Source organism: Apteryx rowi, unplaced genomic scaffold (assembly GCF_003343035.1).
Source record: "Apteryx rowi isolate R43461 unplaced genomic scaffold, aptRow1 scaffold_3, whole genome shotgun sequence".
NCBI classification, from domain to species: domain Eukaryota; kingdom Metazoa; phylum Chordata; class Aves; order Apterygiformes; family Apterygidae; genus Apteryx; species Apteryx rowi.
In genome coordinates, this window is record NW_020449418.1 from 684,446 (window position 1) to 702,923 (window position 18,478).

General features: G+C 35.3%; 1 protein-coding gene across 2 annotated transcripts in view; it reads right to left on the reverse strand.

The window, feature by feature from the left end:
• The window catches only part of ATRNL1 (attractin like 1), a 568,892-nt gene that overhangs the window by 238,633 nt on the left and 311,781 nt on the right, over positions 1-18,478 (reverse strand). For both annotated transcript variants that reach the window (XM_026069767.1, XM_026069766.1), the window contains exon 26: positions 10,314-10,392. In XM_026069767.1, coding sequence (XP_025925552.1) covers positions 10,314-10,392 — 79 coding nt within the window. The remainder of the gene's footprint in view (positions 1-10,313; positions 10,393-18,478) is intronic.

Genomic DNA, 18,478 nt, shown 5'->3' on the forward strand with positions numbered 1-18,478 from the left:
AGAGGTGGTGGAGTCTCCTTCTCTGGAGATATTCAAAATGCGCCTGGATGCAATCCTGTGCAATGTGCTCTAGGTGACCCTGCTTGAGCAGGGGGGTTGGACTAGATGATCTCCAGAGGTCCCTTCCAACCTCAGTGATTCTGTGATTCTGTAATAAGTATTTTATCAACACTCACTCTAAGAGAGAAGAAAAGGCAATGTGGTTATTCTAGAAGGCCTGCACTATCCATGCTGAGCTAAAGTGAAACATAAATATTTTGGAATAGATCGAGGCATGATATTAATCATGCTTTGCTGCTATTCAATTGCACACCTATAGAAATGTATCTAAAATCAACTCTGAAAAATACATGTTAGATATATTTTGCTAGTTTTTTAGAATTACCTATTATTTATTCTGAAAATATTATATTTAATACTTTCCACAATGTTAGAATTATAGTACATGTAGAGATGACAATTTAAAGACTATTTGGAAATTAAATTTTTAATTATTCTCTCAGGTATAAAGAACATAACTGTATCCATCTGATATGTGCACCCATAAAACAAAGTGAGGAAGTGTAACAGGAAATAATTGGTAGTCATGCAAGATCACACCAGAGCACAATTTTATTTTAAGAAAAACATAATAAAACATTAAATCTTGAAAAGGGGGAAATTGGGAGAGGAATTAATGATATAATATTAATGAAGTTTTGGTGGTGCTATTTCTGCTTAAATGAATTGTCATTCTAAAGGATAAATCCCCAAAGTCATTATTTATTTGTTATAATATCATTAGAGAATTCCTACTGTATCACACTGACACCATACTATTTTATTTTTTCCAAGTATGATCCAACTGCTTCATATGTATTTGTCACCAAAACTGCATATACTCCAGAATATGGTTAAACTGTCTGCCATTTTCTCAAAACAGCAACAATTTCACTTTGCTGAGATTCTCAAAACCTTTCAGAACATGGGCTGCTAAGGAATTGCCTTTTAAATCACCTGACTTGCTACTAATGTTCCTGTGGCAACATCAACAATTCCTTGCATACAGAAATAGCACTAAGCAAATGTTGATGCATTTACCATAACAAGTTGGATATTTGTGAAAGCAGCTCTACTTTGTGAAAGAAGTCCAATCATATTGGCATCAGCTGTCTATAAACTACTAGCAAATGTCCCTTATATTATTAGTAATCAAAATTGTTGTCATCACGAATTAATAAAATGTTTTAGAAGACATGATTAAAATCAACTGTAAATAAGCATGGCTTTATGGAAAGGAAGAAAGGAGGAGGAGAGAAAGAGATTTCTTCCAGGTGCACACTCTGAACTGCCTCCCGGCCCTGGCTTTTAGTTTCCTTTATGCTTCCCCTGTCCCAGGTGAATCACCTCAACTCTATTCACTCTCTGCACAGCACAGTTCTTCCAAGTTTCTAAGCATTTTGGCTGTTTGTTCCTAAATCCACTCACTCATTTCTTACAGGGTTTTGGGGGAGGTGAGGTTGGTTGGTTGGTTGGTTTGAGTAGGGGACAAAAAATTGACACTGTATTGAAAGCTTGGAGGAAATACCATTGCAAAGAACAGTCTTGCCACTTTGGGCCAGCTTTCAACACCTGCTCTTTTGTTTTTGATAAGAGACAAAAATGAGTCATCTGCTTTGGTGCAATCCTCTTCACTTACAAAGAACATATTCAGCGTCCTGTTTCCCTTAACTCTGTGGAAACAAATAGCAGCAGGCAGTTTTTCTTCTCAGAAATTCAAAAGAAGCTAGCTGGCTTCTTCCCAGGGCCCCAGTAAGGATTGCCTTTCTCATTGTCTGCTGCTTCTTGCTGACAGGTAGTGTGCTAAAAAATCTCCTAATGCTCCTATGTTTACAACTAGTCCCACGGAAACTTCTCAGGCTATGCAGCTTAATGTCTCCTTAGGCTCTGCCAAGTGGCCAGTTGCCTTAGGCAGTCTTTTTCATTTGGCCAGTTCCCTCTTTCTCTTAAAGAATCTTAATTTTTCCTTCCTGTTAGCCTGAAAGCTTAACCTAGTACACCTACTAAGATTTAATCAGGTCTGTGACTGAGAGCAGGAATTAACAGAGTCCATTACAACACTAATATTTTCTCCAATAGCATTTTATTCTAATCTTAATGAATCCTAAATTTGATAATAAATTCTGTTGAAGAGAAGACCACAACTACTAAAGTACTTCTAATAAAAGTATGATCATTAATACAGGCATACCTCGGAGATATTGCGGGTTCAGGTCCAGACCACCGCAATAAAGTGAATATCACAATAAAGCAAGTCACACTAATTTTTTGGTTTCCCAGTGCATATAAAAGTTATGTTTACACTATACTGTAGTCTATTAAGTGTGCAATAGCACTATGTCTAAAAAAACAATGTACAAAATGTGACACAGAGATACGAAGTGAGCACAGGCTGTTGGAAAAATGGCACCAACAGACTTGCTCGACACAGGGTTGCCACAAACATTCAATTTGTAAAAAACGCAATATCTGCAAAGCACAATAAAGCGAAGTGCAATAAAACAAGATATGCCTGTAACTACATCCAAGTTTCCTTCTATATGTAGACTCAGGAATCATACCTAAAATGAAATTAATTTATTTTGATTAGCCCCTTTTGGGATCCTTCAGATTAACTACACTGTGTAAATGTAAAAATGAACTTTGATTATAATGTATTATGAAGAATGAACTTTTTTTTTCTTCTGGCAATATACAGATATAATTAAAACATCTACCTAGTTTATGCTTCCCCTCATTTAAATTTGCTTGTTTTTAAGAGAAGGAGTCCATATAATTTTCCTTGCAAAACCTATTGTCATTTATGACCTTCTCAACTTTTGTGGAATGAAGAAAGAGACCAATCATTTAGCAACCTATATAAATGCCTTAGCTAAAGCTGAGTATTCTGTCTCCACACACACTGATTTCCTATGTCTTTTACATGCACTTGTGTATGAAAATATATTTATATGTACTTAGTATACATACTTCATTTGAGAAAAACAGGCCCACATCCAACTTGAGTGAGGAGAAAATTTTCATAGCCTAGTTGTACATCTTTGAATAGCTGATTTGGTTTTATTTGTTTCTGTTCCAAACTTGGTAACCAGAAAAGGAGAAGCCAAAAGCCAGCTCTTTATCTGTTTTGTTTTCACCCTACAGATTTTTTCAGTTGTAATTTAAAAAACCCAAACAAACGAGAAATACTGAGGAAAAGACCATACTGCCAAAGTGTACGATACATAAGAAAATGATACACCTATATAATTTCTAAAGAAGGACAACTTTAAGAGACAAGAGAAAGTATCATACGATGTTCTTCAATGCTTCTTCAGATAGGATGGCTTTAAGATGAAACTGATAAACTTATAAAAAGGAAGGTCTTCAAAGGAAACCAGATCACCACTTTTTGTCTTACAACATACTCACCTCATGCATCAARGTTTCCAGTGGCTGCATGTGTTTTTTACAAAGAAAAGTTTTTCCTTGATAGATAACTTGGCTTCTGGGGTTTTCCTCTACCCTCCTTCTCAAATTTTGCCCTCAGAATTGGCTAGAACTAGAACTAAAAGGAAGAAAGTGTGCGTTCTGTACAACTGGTACTTCACTCCCTTGAAAGCCCAGCTGGTGTGCCAAACTTTAATGCTGATCTTGAGACCTACCACAAGATGTAAGGCAGAGAGGGAATAGGGTTGGGCAATGCTTATGGCAGCTGGGCCTTTGCCTGTCCGCACTGCATATATATTAGTCCACCTTCGAGCTCTCTTTTGAAGCAAATCAGCAGATCCAGGGTCTACATACTGTGCCCATACTGTGAGCATCTTTGTTCTCATGTGCCATGCTCTAGGGCATTCAACAACAAAACACACACACATACACACCCCAAAACAGAGCTTAGAACCTTAGAACCATGTGGGGTCCAAAAACCAAGACTTGGGTCAACTATACCTATTAAGGTGATGGTCAACTCACTCTAAAGCTGGCAATTCATAAGCACGGTGGACACAAAACAGCTAGGGTTAGTTCCTGGGATAAATGCCTGTAGCAGGACAGACATCTCGGTCAGTGATGAGCCTTTCAATCTCATGCTCCTGGTGATATGAAAATTATTCATGGAAATGTCTTAAAACTGCACTTTTATTGAGAGAGATTTCTCTATTAGATCTGTTTAACTCACCCCCCACAAAAGATAACTCTTTCCGACAGGATATTAAGTATGTCATTGGTACTATTCCATATTTTTCTTTACAGGGAATAAGCATGACATGAACAGTGGTAACATAGGAATTAATGAGATGCTTATTATTAGGAAATGACAGTATTATAAATACGACCTCAATTTTACACAATTATATAAAAGATTAACTCTCAATATAGGAGTTTTGACTAATGAGTCAAAATGAGGGTTATTTATATAGTCAACAAGAAGTCAGTTCCACACAAGTAAATCAGCATACAAAAGTGAACACTGCCAAACTTGGATGGAATGAGTTGTCCTTTGGAGGTGCCTTTTATACTGAGTGCAGAGGGAACCTCGAGACAAGATCTAGTGTGCTAACTAGGCATATATCCCTTGAGAGGTTCATTCAGAGAGGAACCTAAATTTTAGATCGGAGAGGATGCAGAAAAAGTCAGCCTAAAATAAATGCCTGAGTTATCCTCAGTAAAACTAGCTCCTCAGTTGATATAAGCAGTCACAGCTATATTGATTTCAAAAGAGCTAGAGCAATATAACAAGTTGAGATTCTGGCCCTATGAATAGCTCCTTTGACTTCAGTGAGATTACTCACACAGTCTGTGAGTAAGTACATATAGACTTGCAAGATATTTGCTAAGCAACAGACAAGAAGCCACAAAGAAAAAGAAAAGTGCTATGAAAGGTTCACAACTTTTAAATATAAAGTGTATAATCTTGTAGACACCTACACACATTAATAACATTATGCAATTGGGTACTTTAACTATATGTATGAATATTTCTTCAGTTCTTTGCATCTACCATCGGTGTTCCCTTGCCCAAATTAAAATATACAGATGTACCAAAGTATTCTTTTTACTCCTTTGTTTGGTATTCAAGAATACATTATGTTCCATGTATATTAATTTTCCTATGATAAACATGTTCCACAAACCATATTAAATATACCAAAAGCCATTATTGTCTTTTATAAAAGGAAGACTTTAAAAATGCAAGTATCCTTACAACATATAGTAAAATAGCTCTAACTGGAATTCATATATTGCCTGCATTCATTAGCACAATTGACATAAGTGAACTTTCTTGTTCTTTATTAGGGTTACCATAGAAATGAGCTTAGAGCTATTACATGAATTGTTACCACTATTAAATAGTCTACTTCAGTTTCATTTGTGTGTTTTTAAGAATCTTTGAATATTCAGGAGAATAAAACTACCTTGATATTAAAATTAAGTCTAGAAAGGTCATTTTTTTGAACAAACATAAGCTTATCTAATAAAATGAAGCAATAAGTTGTGTGGCACCCACACACTGCATAAAGAGAGCATTCTCTACAGTCTCATGTTTTTATGCTTGTGTATGCTATTCTTCCAGACAGGCAAATGGTGCACAGCTGACTGTATAATGAAATACTATATATAAATATGAAAATTCCAATAAAGGAATGATATTAACCTTTAAAGTTAGGCAAGCACTTTACACTTATAATATCATGCTTTCAAACATTTTTACATAAATGTGCAATCATGCATTATTTCCTCATTTCTCAAGAGACTTATAGTGTATTACATGAGAAAATAAGATTCTAAGTCATCTTTTTAAGATACATAAGCTCTTTCTAGTGTGTAATTATAACAATAGGTAAAAAAGGGATTTTCATAAGTATGTACAATTGCATTTTAAATTTATCAACTGAACCAATGCACACACAGACACAGGCTTTGGCACATGAGTGTATTTTGTGTGTGTCTGTGTGTGGAGAAGAAGAGTATGTCTGTCAATGACAGCATACATCATATGACATGTCAACATCAGTGATTGCATGCTTCTGGATTAAAAGTAACAATTCTTTAAAACAATTAGCTGAACAACTAGTACAGAGTGTATATCACCAGCAACTGCTTCACCTTATGAAGGACAAGTATCTGCTGAGATACCTCAGCTAGAAGCTGCATGGTTTCTAATCCCATCTGTATGAGCTTTGTGAGTGACCTCACTGTAATCTTGTGAGGAAAAAGAAATGTTCAATATACCATTAATAGGAAAGCTTTTGGATGCAAATTCTACCCACAGTGTGGTGCCTTTCAATTGGAAGTAGTTCATGGGACAAAACCTTTGAGCCACTGCAAAACTGGCAGGCAACCTTCTGTCAAGCGCTTCTGTAATGTGATCTATGAACAAATCCTCTTGTATACATTCTCAACAAAAGATTGAATGAATACTTTAGATATGAAAGATGCAGGGACAATAAATGTTCTCTTCAATTTTCTTATTTAGTGAATCTAGGTGATACATCTTTTTTTTTGTATAAATAAGGAAAACAGAGGGTCAGATTGAAATGTCATGGATAAGCTCTTGGTGAATTCTGGGTATAAAATATGAGGGGTCTAACAAATTTTGGGGGAGAAAATGACAGCTCTCAGTTTTTCATCCTGTGAACTAACAACTGAAATTTCACTGAGAAGGGTACTGGTAGAAAGATTTGTGAGTCTTTGGAGGAAATAGAAGGATGAAATATTAAAACCTAGAGTACATATCTAACATTTTATGCAGTACAAGACTGTTCTAAAAAATGCTTTGCTGCTCCTAAACCTCCAATACTTAGGAACTCTTTTAATCTATTTGACAAATGAATACATCTCTCCCTCTGTTTATTCCCACATGCCTGTAAGTTTTATCCGGCTCTTCAAATAGAGCTTTGGGGTTCGGTACCCATAAGAATGTTCCCAATTCCTTCAGGTTTGTTTCACAAGCAGGATAGTGCCATAAGAATAATGCTTGGGAAATCACCTGGTAATATGCTGTATTATTCCTTTCAAGAGTCAAGCTCTCTCAGATGAGCAATATTTCACATCCTACTTCACCCTTCCTCATAAACATTTTTTAATGCTGCTGAACCACTGGGGGGTCAAGGGATGCCAGGCAGGAGGTTCTTCATGTTCTCCTGTTCAATGTTTCATTGATCTTTTTGGAATCATGAAATAAAAGAAATGATACTTCCCATTTTCTTTCAATGCACAAGGTGAATAACTTTGATGGTATAAGGTGAGAGAGAGTCTATCTGCTGTTTCTTGCTTTTTCAGAAGGCAGGAAGGAAGAAGAGAAGTTCAGTCAGGAGTTAAAGTATAAATATAGATGTTCAAAAAGCCTTAGCTAAAGTACATCTCAACAGATAGCAACCTAAGTAGGAAAAAGATGAGAACCAAAATGTTGTTATGAAAAAAATAACTGACCAAAACCCAAGTACATAGCTCGGGGAAAATTTATTTCAACTAATTAAATAGGAAGACAGTGACTAGGAGAAAAGAGAAATTTAATTCAATATTGACAAACACCAGCTAATGTCTGTTGAAAGAAATAATTTTGAATTTCTTAGATATATATTTAAAATAATTTCTTACGCATTTACATAATAGATTCTAAATTCAAGTGAACTACTCAGCAAGATTTGGGGACTGCTCTGTACACCTGAAGGCAAATCTTTGTTCAATGGGCAAAAAATTAGGAAAGGAATTGAAGGGAAGTTTTCTAAATTTGCGGGAAAATGGAGACATTACTGCTACATAATGCAAACAGCTTTCTCTTGCTTTGCAAGTAGCTGGATTGATGCCACACTACATTCAATCCGGAATCAGCAATGACCCAATTTAGCCAAGCATTAAGGTCAGAAGGCAAAACAGGACAAGGTTCTGAATTTTTAACAACACACAGAAGTCTAAGAATACTTCAAAAACTTATATGATTACCTCAATGACCTGATAAAATTCATTACTAAAAGATCACAAGAACTGGATAATAAGGTTCTCCTTGTCTTGGGGAAAACAGACTGAGATGAACAACAATGATGAACAGCTTTTAACACCATTTTCCATTTTTATTTATTTTTTTGTTATATTTCTTGTCTCACTGTAGGTCAGATCCATAATGAAGGTAGCACCCAAAGAGTGAAACATTCCTGTGTTTCAAGTATGATGAAAGAAATGGAAAGTCCATCAGTTTAAATGGGTGGGCTTCAGCAGTAGGTACTTCAGAATTCTTGTCAATGATAGACGGTCTTCTATTAGTGTGTTATTTATACAATTTACTTGCAACACTTCATTCCAAAACTTGAAAATATGTGCTACCTACAAAGCCAACTTCTGCTGACCTAGATTAAAGGAGAACATTATATGGAGTGTTATCAAAAACTTATATTTGATATGACTGGCATTGATGTGCAGCAAGGGAATGGAAGTAAACGCCACTTGCTTAAACATTTACAATTCATAACACTACCATACTCTAGGTACTGTTTTATACCTCATTTAAAATATGTGGGAACACATACTTTTATCATTTTGAAACTAAACAAGAAACATTTCCAAATGAGAGACAACTAAATTTCTCTAGCTATATTCAAGAAAAATCAGGGATCAGCACTGAAGCATAGATCTCTGAAAATTTTATCAGCCTCCAAGTGTTTCTATTTTCCTCTTCCAAAGAAAGTAATTTATGTTGTATTTATGAGTCCGCTTGCATGAGCTTGCATACAACCTTAGAGATACTTCCTATGACATTAGGAAAATAAAACTTGGAAAGTTTCTAAAAACTCTTCCTATGAGGACGTTTCAAAATGCCTAGAGACTACATTAAGAAAATAGTATTTTTCAAACATCCATGAGAGTAATGATAAAAAAACAGACTAGTCCCCCTAAATCTGTAAACTCATGCAGTTCAGATTTGTTCTTAAAAATGCCAATAAAATCATCTGATCAACACGAGAAGTGAAATCAAAGAATTGCTGCATTTCATCACAGTACAATGTTGCACAACACTATTCTTAGAGAATTAAATATGGAGACAAATTCAAGTGAAATATTAATCAGTTGAATAGAATATTGTGTTTTAAAGTAACTTGCATCTGTATTTTGCAAGTAATACTAGATATATGAGCACTTGCCCTTTGAGAGAGAATATGCTTAATAATATTCATGTGAAGAAAAAGATAAATAAATTAAATAACTACAGTAATATACATCTTTCTCTGTAGGACCAGTTCAAAGCTAAGCCTGGGCATGAGTATGCTATAATGCCAGGGAAGGGAACTGGTAAATGAGTTACCTGACAATTTTAAAGCATTCATAAATTCATTGTAGATCTCCAATTAAAAAAAAGTTTTTTAAACAGTCAGAGTGCCAGTATACTAAGAAAAATTAATTCATTAGAGAAAGACTTGGCTTGCTTAATTTTTTTTAAATTTAGATTATGTTACTATCCATTTCCTACAATTATCAAGATCAGATGCTTCAAGGGAAAAAAACAGTGTGTGAGAACTATTCATCTTATTTATAAGAATAAAATGAAATAGGATGAATATCACTATATGTTCTCTGAATCATGCTGTTTACATACAGCACTAAACACAAATCTAAACTTAATCTCATCTAAGTTTAATCAGTTGTTAAACAGAGAAGAGCAAATATTTGGGCCAAATTTTCCAAAGAAGCTATACCAATTTACACTACAGAAGAACACGGTGACGTTGTATATGAGTATTTACTAGCTTCAATTGTGCCATGGTTTTAATGACAAAACTACTCATATCAATAGAGCTAGAACTTTGCTTAGAATTAAAAAAATTGGCAAAAAGGCAAAAAAAAACAACAAAAGAAACCCAAAATACTTTGCAGAGAGGGCTGTCTCCTACTGTACATTTCAATGAGTACTTATAACAAGAAGGCTGTAGGAACAGTTGCAAATAATAAGAGCATTGAATAGCTTCCAAGTTTGAGATGGTACACTGTGATTCTCTGTGTTCATTTTACTTACCAATGTTTTTGCGATACTATTTTGAGAGTATTTGAGAGCATGATATTCCACTAGAAAGACAATTTAGCTTTCTGTAATCTAGTTCTGCAATTTCTGTAATTTTTAATAGGGAAAGGAACTAGATTTTCTTCTTCCTTTCTGCCACAACAGTCCAGACAATAAATGGTGTGTTTAGAGGGACATCTAAACTGTGTATACAGGACAAAGGGTAGGTGTGATTGTTCATCAAAGCTTTCAATTTATTGAAAAGTTAAAGTCACCACAATAATCTTAAAGTCACTGATACCTCTCTCCGTCGAGAAGCCCAGCAGGTTTGTTTGATTTTCCAAACGACAGCCGCTACCAGCAGTAAGGATAAGAAACAACTGCAATTACAAAAAAAAAAAAAAAAGTAATTATAACATAATGCTCTGAAAAAACTCATGTTTTTAGAGTATCATAAGTAAATAAAATACATTTAAGTATAGTAAAAAACACATAAACAGAGAATAACTGAACTCTGCCAGGATGACAGAGAGCTGTCAACCCTCCAGATCAAAGTCAAAAGTGGATGCACACCTCTGAGGCTGTGATTATCTCCATATAATGCTATTACTGTCTCCATTAAATCCACAACAGTCTCAAAAAATATGCACCGCATGTTCCAAATTCAGCAGATGGAAAAAAAAGGGTGAACTATAGCAAGAAATTATACCAATTTATATTTCTCTCCTGTTCATAAATTCTGAATAACTATGGGGAGCAGGAATGATAACTAGGCTGGGAGTATAATCAGTCTGAGGAACCAGGTTGCCACGTGACAATAGATCTGTTTCATCAAATTAATTACTTCTGTAGTGAATTGCTCAGGAAGAACATCCCAAAGAACATTACCATGTTACAGATCCAAACAGACAGCAGAAAAAAATACCAAAATGATTAGACTTCTGCAGTTCACAGTGGGCGCCTATGCTTTCTCCCTTGCCCCAATAATTTCAGATTTGTAACATTTAGTCCACCAGGATTTTGGCAGAAAGATCATTGGACTTTCTACCTAATGTAAGTGGTCAGCACATTTTTTAACTGATTTGGATAGTTTTTATAAAAATATAAGGATTTTCTAGCTGCATGATGAACTTTGCATCAACTTAGCACATCTGCTATGCACAGCATTTGCAATTAATAAAACATTGTATCTATTAAATTATACTAATCATCCTTAACGTTTTTACCAAAAAGCTTCAAAATGTATTCTTTATCTATTATAGGAAATACCAAGAATTCCCTTCAGTAATATAACTGAGTGGAGTGTTGTACATAATGCAAAGTATGATCACTATCCATACTATAACACCATTGTTTCTCCTTATTGAGCTGTAAACAGAACTGAAATTATGGCCTAGGAGATACATCTCCAGCTGCTCATGTCATTCAATATTTATCCATATTATGGAGTCTATTAGAAACCAGTTTATGGCAACTGTAGCATAATGTCACTATTAAGGTAATGTGGTTGACAGAAATTGGAATGAAAGCACCCAATAATTCTGTGGTCTGCAAGCACCAGAGAATCATCTGTGCCATTGCTCAGTTACAAAGTTACCATTTCTCGGAGTATGTACAAAACTCAGTCTCCAAAACAAAAGTTCTGCTTGATGGTTAAAGTGAAATAAATTTTCATCAGCATCTTTAAAACTCTTCTCACTAGGAGCTTTCTAAATTCCTGTTATCTACCACTTCTTTGGGCACCCTTGAAAAAGACTGCCAGAGTGACACCAAGTTTGAAAGACAGAAGTTCCATGTATCTAAAGTGCTTTGGACATAAAAAGCTCAATTACATAATTAAAATTAACAGCTTGTTTTTTACTTAACAGAATTAACTGTAGCTGTTTAGCAACAGGAAGGTTGATTTTCCTGAGTCTGAAGTGAAAAAATGGTTAAAGGTTCTGTTTCTAAATGCAAAATATGACTTTTTCTTAATGGTCAATATCAACTACCAGCATTTCTTTTCAGAGTTTTTTAATGCTCTTTGGCACTTAGGGATTTTTATGGAAAGGAAGATATGTCCCCCCTCTCTCTCCTTGTAGGAGCATTTAAAAAAAATGTGGTTTTACTGGTTCTTGGCACAGAACCTTCAAAAAAAAAAAGGTAGCCGGAATTTTGACTGGTTCTGATCAATAGATCAGAACAGTTCAGCATATCTGAGAATCATCCTGCCAAAAGAAAACTGTGGAAGGAGAGAGCTAACGAGCTGTAATAAAAGGAAGTGAGAGAGCAAGAGAAATATCAACCTTTTACACGTTAACGAATCTCAGTGTAAATCACCTTTTTACATAGGTCTTCACTGAAAGGAACTAATGCAGTAAGGACATTTTAACTGATACACCATTTTATTAACATAGTATTTCTTTCTAAAAGAGTTTCTTATGACAAAATATCTAAGTAGCATATGGTGTGTTATGACAGAAACTGACCACCAAAGAACCTTCACCACTTGTTCAATCCATCACTTGATTCACTGATATCACTTCTTAAAATTTGTCTTTGGCTGTCTCCCTTTCTCTAGTCTTCTTTGAAATCAATCACAAGTTGACTGTGAGTTTATATTTGGTGTCTAGGGAAAAGCAGAACAAAGAACCCCTGCTGACCAACAGAATAAATCCCCTTTTGCAGCAACACATTTTCGGTTTTTAAGACCAAAAGCTGCTGACAAATAATATTTCCCAGGAACTATAATATTTCCCACATACTGTACTATCTAGCCAGTAACTGCCACAGATGCTTAGGAGCAAGGTAACAGAGTACTGAAATGTTGCTATACATTAGCACGCTGTGCATGAAGTTAGGGTAGGCTATCTCACTTATCTCCACTATAGTCCTTCCAAATAATAAATTAGGGAAACGTTAGCAACTCTAACAGAATGACAAACTTAAAGCTTCTGGAATTTGTAAAGGCTGAACACATTTGAGAGAGCTGGACAAAGGAAACTGAGAGAGGCTTGCACTGTGCAACAGCCTCATGGCCAGGAATTGAATCCCTTTACAGAAAAAAACCCTCTCTGTCTTTATTAACTTCTTTAATGATTTTCTTGAGCTTCTTGAACACAGAGTTGAGGTTCTGGTTGCAAAACTTGAGCCAAAATTCCTACTTTGCTCTGTACATTAATGGAGGTGGGTCAGACATCTGCTTTTCCTGTCACTAGTCAAAACATGTTGTTACTTCATGTGCAAAGTCAAGACCCGAAACAAGCATTCCACAGACAGACCCATAAAATAATATAAATCATTTGGAAATTACAGTGGTGATAATGCCCACTGTTTAGTTAACACTTTTATATATCTTTTGCTGGCCAGAAAAAAAATACATGAAATGCTTGACCGTCTTCCTCTGTTTTCTATACAAGCAATCAGGTTTTTTCATGAAAAGCTACAAGGAAAAATCTCTCAAAACATGCTAATGAAGTAAAGAAAGACATGGAAAATAAGTTTTGTCAGACTAACCTGGTTTCAGACTATTGTGAGATAACAGCCTTGGTTTATTCAAGGCAATAAAAATTAAAGCTGACTGCAAAGGATCTCACAATATTGAGAGACTGCGCAATAAAATAAGAGAATGAAATTCACTGCCAGTGAACTGAAAACAATATGCACAGGAAAAAAAAAAATCGCTAACTATAAATACACAATGATCAGTTCTAAATTAGCAATTACCACTCAAGAAAAGAGTCTTGAAGTCATTGCAGATAGTTCTTTGAACAAAACAGCTCAATGTTTAGTGGCAGTCAAAACAGCAAATAGAATGTTAGGAGAGATTAGAAAAGGAACAAAGAACAAAACAAAAAACAACAGGATGCCAGTGAATAAATCCATGGCATGTCTGTATCTTGAAGACTACCAGAAGGGCCCATCATCTCATCTCAAAAAAGATAAATTGAATTAAATAGGTATAAAGGAGTACAATTGAGATGATTAGGGGAATGGAATGATTGTAGAAATACACTCTTTTTAGTTTTGAAACTATAGGGAGTTGAAGGAAGACACTATGAAGACATAACCTCATAGGAATGAGTGCACAGGGAATAGAGCTTGTCCATACTGAAAAAACAATGAAATATGTGTAGTGTGGATGTCAGGTACTCAGCACCAGCTCTGCAGATCTTCTCCCATTTGTCCACACTGCTTACTAATGGAGACATAGTATAATCATCCAAAGATTACTTTTATAAAGGTATTTGGGTATATAGGAATCTCACTGAGTGCATATTGGTATACATGCACATATTCTAAAAGCTCCTTCTAAGTCTTTTTTGAAAATGGAAGCTGGGCCGTCAAGGAAACTATTGCTCGGTTACTTAGACCTCGCTATGCTGTGTGAGACAATGGTTAAATATCTCTGTAGACCCACAAACAAACAATGCCCCTTGATTTCAGTATTTTTGCCACCAGTATGAAAAGGTACTCTTCACTAGACAGTAACCGAAACAATGATCCTTACAGTGTATTAATGTAATTAATTAACTCCCTTTCATGCTAACTATGGTATTTCTGAAATATGAACCAAAAATAATAGTAATCAGTAAAAAAAAAATCTACAAAAATTGTTGAAAAAAACTTTTTAATGAGGATACATGCAAATGAAGAAAATGAGTCTCTCATGTAAGTTCATGTTTTTAAATTAACATTGTACAAGTCTCCTAACAGATCACATATACTGTTTTCCTAAGAACTGTTTTTTTCTAATGACATATTATTTGTTATCCTTTATTGGCAAATAGAGCATATTTTAATTGATATTTTATAAAGCAAGCACAATACTGAAATAAAAATAATTGAACAATTATTTTTTCTGAAACCATGACTCTGAAAAGCAATTATTGTCACAGCAATTGATTTGTCCCATTGTATTTGACAAGAATATTGTGTTCATGATTATGATGTGATTGATTCAGCCATCCTTACATGTGTTAACTAATATATACATGACAGGCAGCTCCAAAGTTTTCAGCAGGATTATCTGAAGCACAAAGCACTGTAAACAGTATATTAGGAGTCTGATATGTATGAAAGCAGTATAAAATTCTGGATGTTTTTAATGATTAATTGAATTGCTCTGCACACAGGTTTTGCAAATATTCTTATAAATAGGAATATTTCAATGATTAGCGATCCTAAATTATTCTGAAAATGAAGTGTTATGGTTCCAAATTAGAGGTGTGTGAGGTTGAGAGGGAAAGCAGTCCTGGCTAGCAACGGAGTAGGACATACAACTTCCAGTCAACAGTAGTGCAGTGTGTGGGGTCAGGGAAATAAATCTTAGCTGATCCGGGGAAGCTAAGACATTTCAGACAACTGTATTTGTTTCCTGGTTTAAGATAGCTCTTGCTGTCACAGCCGGTGAAACATACCACCTATTAAGACACCATAACCATTTAGGTGATTAAAGAACTTCCTTCTCTTATTTTTGCTAGTAGTGAGAATTACTCACGAGAAACACTAGTAGTACCAGTGGTTCCATGCACCTACTGTACCCCACATGCCATTTTCTGGAACCAACAGCTAATAGTTGGTCAATCTTTCCCTCTTCAGCAACACAGATTTTACTGTTGTCTATATTTAAATCAGGCAGGACTAACTTCTTCTCTTACATCAGCCTATATCCATCTCCTGCTCAAATCCAGATTCTTCCTGCCCCTATTGTTTTAGTAAATCAGTAGCTCCTGAGCTCCCACTTCCACCAGTTTCCCTATGAAAAAAAGGAGCCTGAGGGAAAGACTTAATTCACCTGTGAACTTCTTATTCCTAAAGTCCTACAAAGGGCTCATGCCCTTTCAACTGCAAATGATCTAAAATGGTATTTAAAACTGCAAGTAACATCAAAATTCATTCAAATGCAAATTTGCATTTATTTATTTATTTATTTATTTATTTGTCTCTCAAGTGGAATTCACAAAAGTTAAGCAACAATCTTCAAGTTCATTTGAAGATCATTACATGAACAATTCTTACCCAGATGTACAGTGCTTATAATGTTATTTTTGGAAGCAAGCCTGAAAACAGATATTTTCCATAAATAAAGCTTATATGAATGTTAAACCTATCTCCATGAAAATCATATAACTCATGAAAAAACATGAAAGTCATATAAACCCATGAAAGTCATATAAGTTGTTCCTAAAACTCACTTCTCATATGTCTGTAACTACCAACTCCATAAAAACAGAACAGTGGAAAAGAAATACATATGACCTTCTGCTACTCTGGTTCTCTCAGGCAGAACCATGTTTGGTAAGAATGCAAGGTAAAGCAGCTCATTGTTAGATTTGTGGAACAGCATCTGCAAAGAGATATAATTCATAAAACTACTGACCAATGCTATAAAAGAAAGGTTTACAAACATTACACCTTAGTTCCTGGCTGAAAAAAATATACACACATATGGGGAATCAGCAGAAAGCACTCTTCTTCAATACATGCAATACTTTTTAACTATGGCAATAGAAAATGTGCATTCCCTTTCTGAAGTTCACACATCAAAGTAACTGCAATGAGCAGCTCTGCTGGTATAGAAAACACTAGAATACATAAAGTTATTCTAAGGTGAGGAAAGGCTGACAGTTTATACAACACAGAATTTCATCTTCCACAGAGTAGATATATATGAAGGTGAAAATTTATTTTCATCTTGTACTACTTATTGACAATGGCACTAAGATTATAAAGGAACTCCTCAGCAGAGATGTTATTCCCTCGTTTTATGAAGAAAAGTACCTGGAAAACAAAGGGCTACTGCAACTTATTTTAAAGAAAACAGCCCTACAAAAATTTCAGACAGAGCCTAGCATTAAAGATATCATATAACTGCATCATTAGACTGTCCACTACAGGAGGTATGCTCAGACATGCACAAAAATTCTTAAGTGATTTTTTCGAAAATGGAGAAGAGAGTGCTTACATTTCATAACTTTGATAAGACAATGACAGAGGAAGAATACACGTGGAAAAACTGAAGCTTAAAAAGAGTCCCTTCTCTAAAACACAGAGATTATTTTGTTCTTCTGGAATTAGCACAGACAGCTCTGGGCAGGTGATACACCTCTTTGGCAGCTGGCCAGGATACAAGCTTAATTCATGACTGGTTATAGGTGATAGTTATCTCATCCATGAGGTGGGACTGATGGAATGTAGGTTTTCTGTGCCAACTATCCTCCATGGGATTGGACTCTACCGGACTCCACAAACACCTGGAAAAACTAAGATCAATAGTGGGGAAGGCTTTAAATAATACTACCTAATCTAGATATCGTAGATATGATCATGAAGCAACTCTAGATTTGGTTCTGGAAAACACTTACTCCTGACTTACAATAGGGAGCATATCGCTCTCGCACAGCCCATTAATGTTCTAAAAAAATTTCTATTATGAGGAGTCAGAAATTTAGGTCTGCAAGCTCTTTTCAATAGCAGGTATAGAAGATACGAAAGTAGATTTCATGCCACCCTGCACACAGCTATGAAATTTTTAGAACTCTGTGTCTTTTCTGTAAATCCATGACATATTGGAATCAACAGTACTCTGGTGGTTGTGGAATCTCAAATCCCTTAGCAGTATCTGATCCAAGCATCACTTCTTTTAGCCTATGACCTTTGTAACAGAAATATTTTTTTAAAGTAATCAAGGTAAAGCCCCTTAAAGAAACCATATCATTCAATGGGAAGTTTCTACCCTTCAGTTGGGATTTCCCATCCGTCTGTTGGGAGCAGGCACTAACTGTATGGGTATATGCTCAATCCTCTGAAATGCAAAGTTAAACGATTTATTCCAACTCCACTGAAGAAGCACTAGCTTTTAGGCACTTCCTGAACTACTCTCAGCTGACAGTGATCATGAGATGATATTGCTGGTCCTCTACATCTGGATTCTGTACAAAATTTGTGTTTTTTTTTCTTTTCTCAGGAATTCTTATTAACTAACTGGCAATTTATCTCTAAGCAACAACAGCTGCCCAGTCAAACAACAACCAAGAAATCTGTGAGGAAATGTGTATTCCAAGCTCTCTACTTCTTCTACCAGATAAGCGTGAATGATCCCAATGGACACTATTTTCTAAAAGATCCCAGAAGTTGCACTGCAGCCGCTTGGACTACATATGTATGACTACTGTGACTCCACTCAAAAAAATTTGCATATATCTGTGTGAAATATATGTGAAAATATCATACATATATCTGTATTTCCAAGTGTACCTCCAGGAGGAGAATGGAGTTATAGAATATGATAATTTGTTTTGCCACTTAAATAAATAGCAATATGAACATTAACAAAAAAATTCCAAGAAAAAATGTAAACTGCATCTAATCAAATACTTCTACCTAGAAGACCTGACGACAGTGCAAACTGTTTTCTCTAATTTTTTAGCTATAATTTGTCCAGGAAGCTTATGATATGAAACTTGGGACACAGGACTCGATATT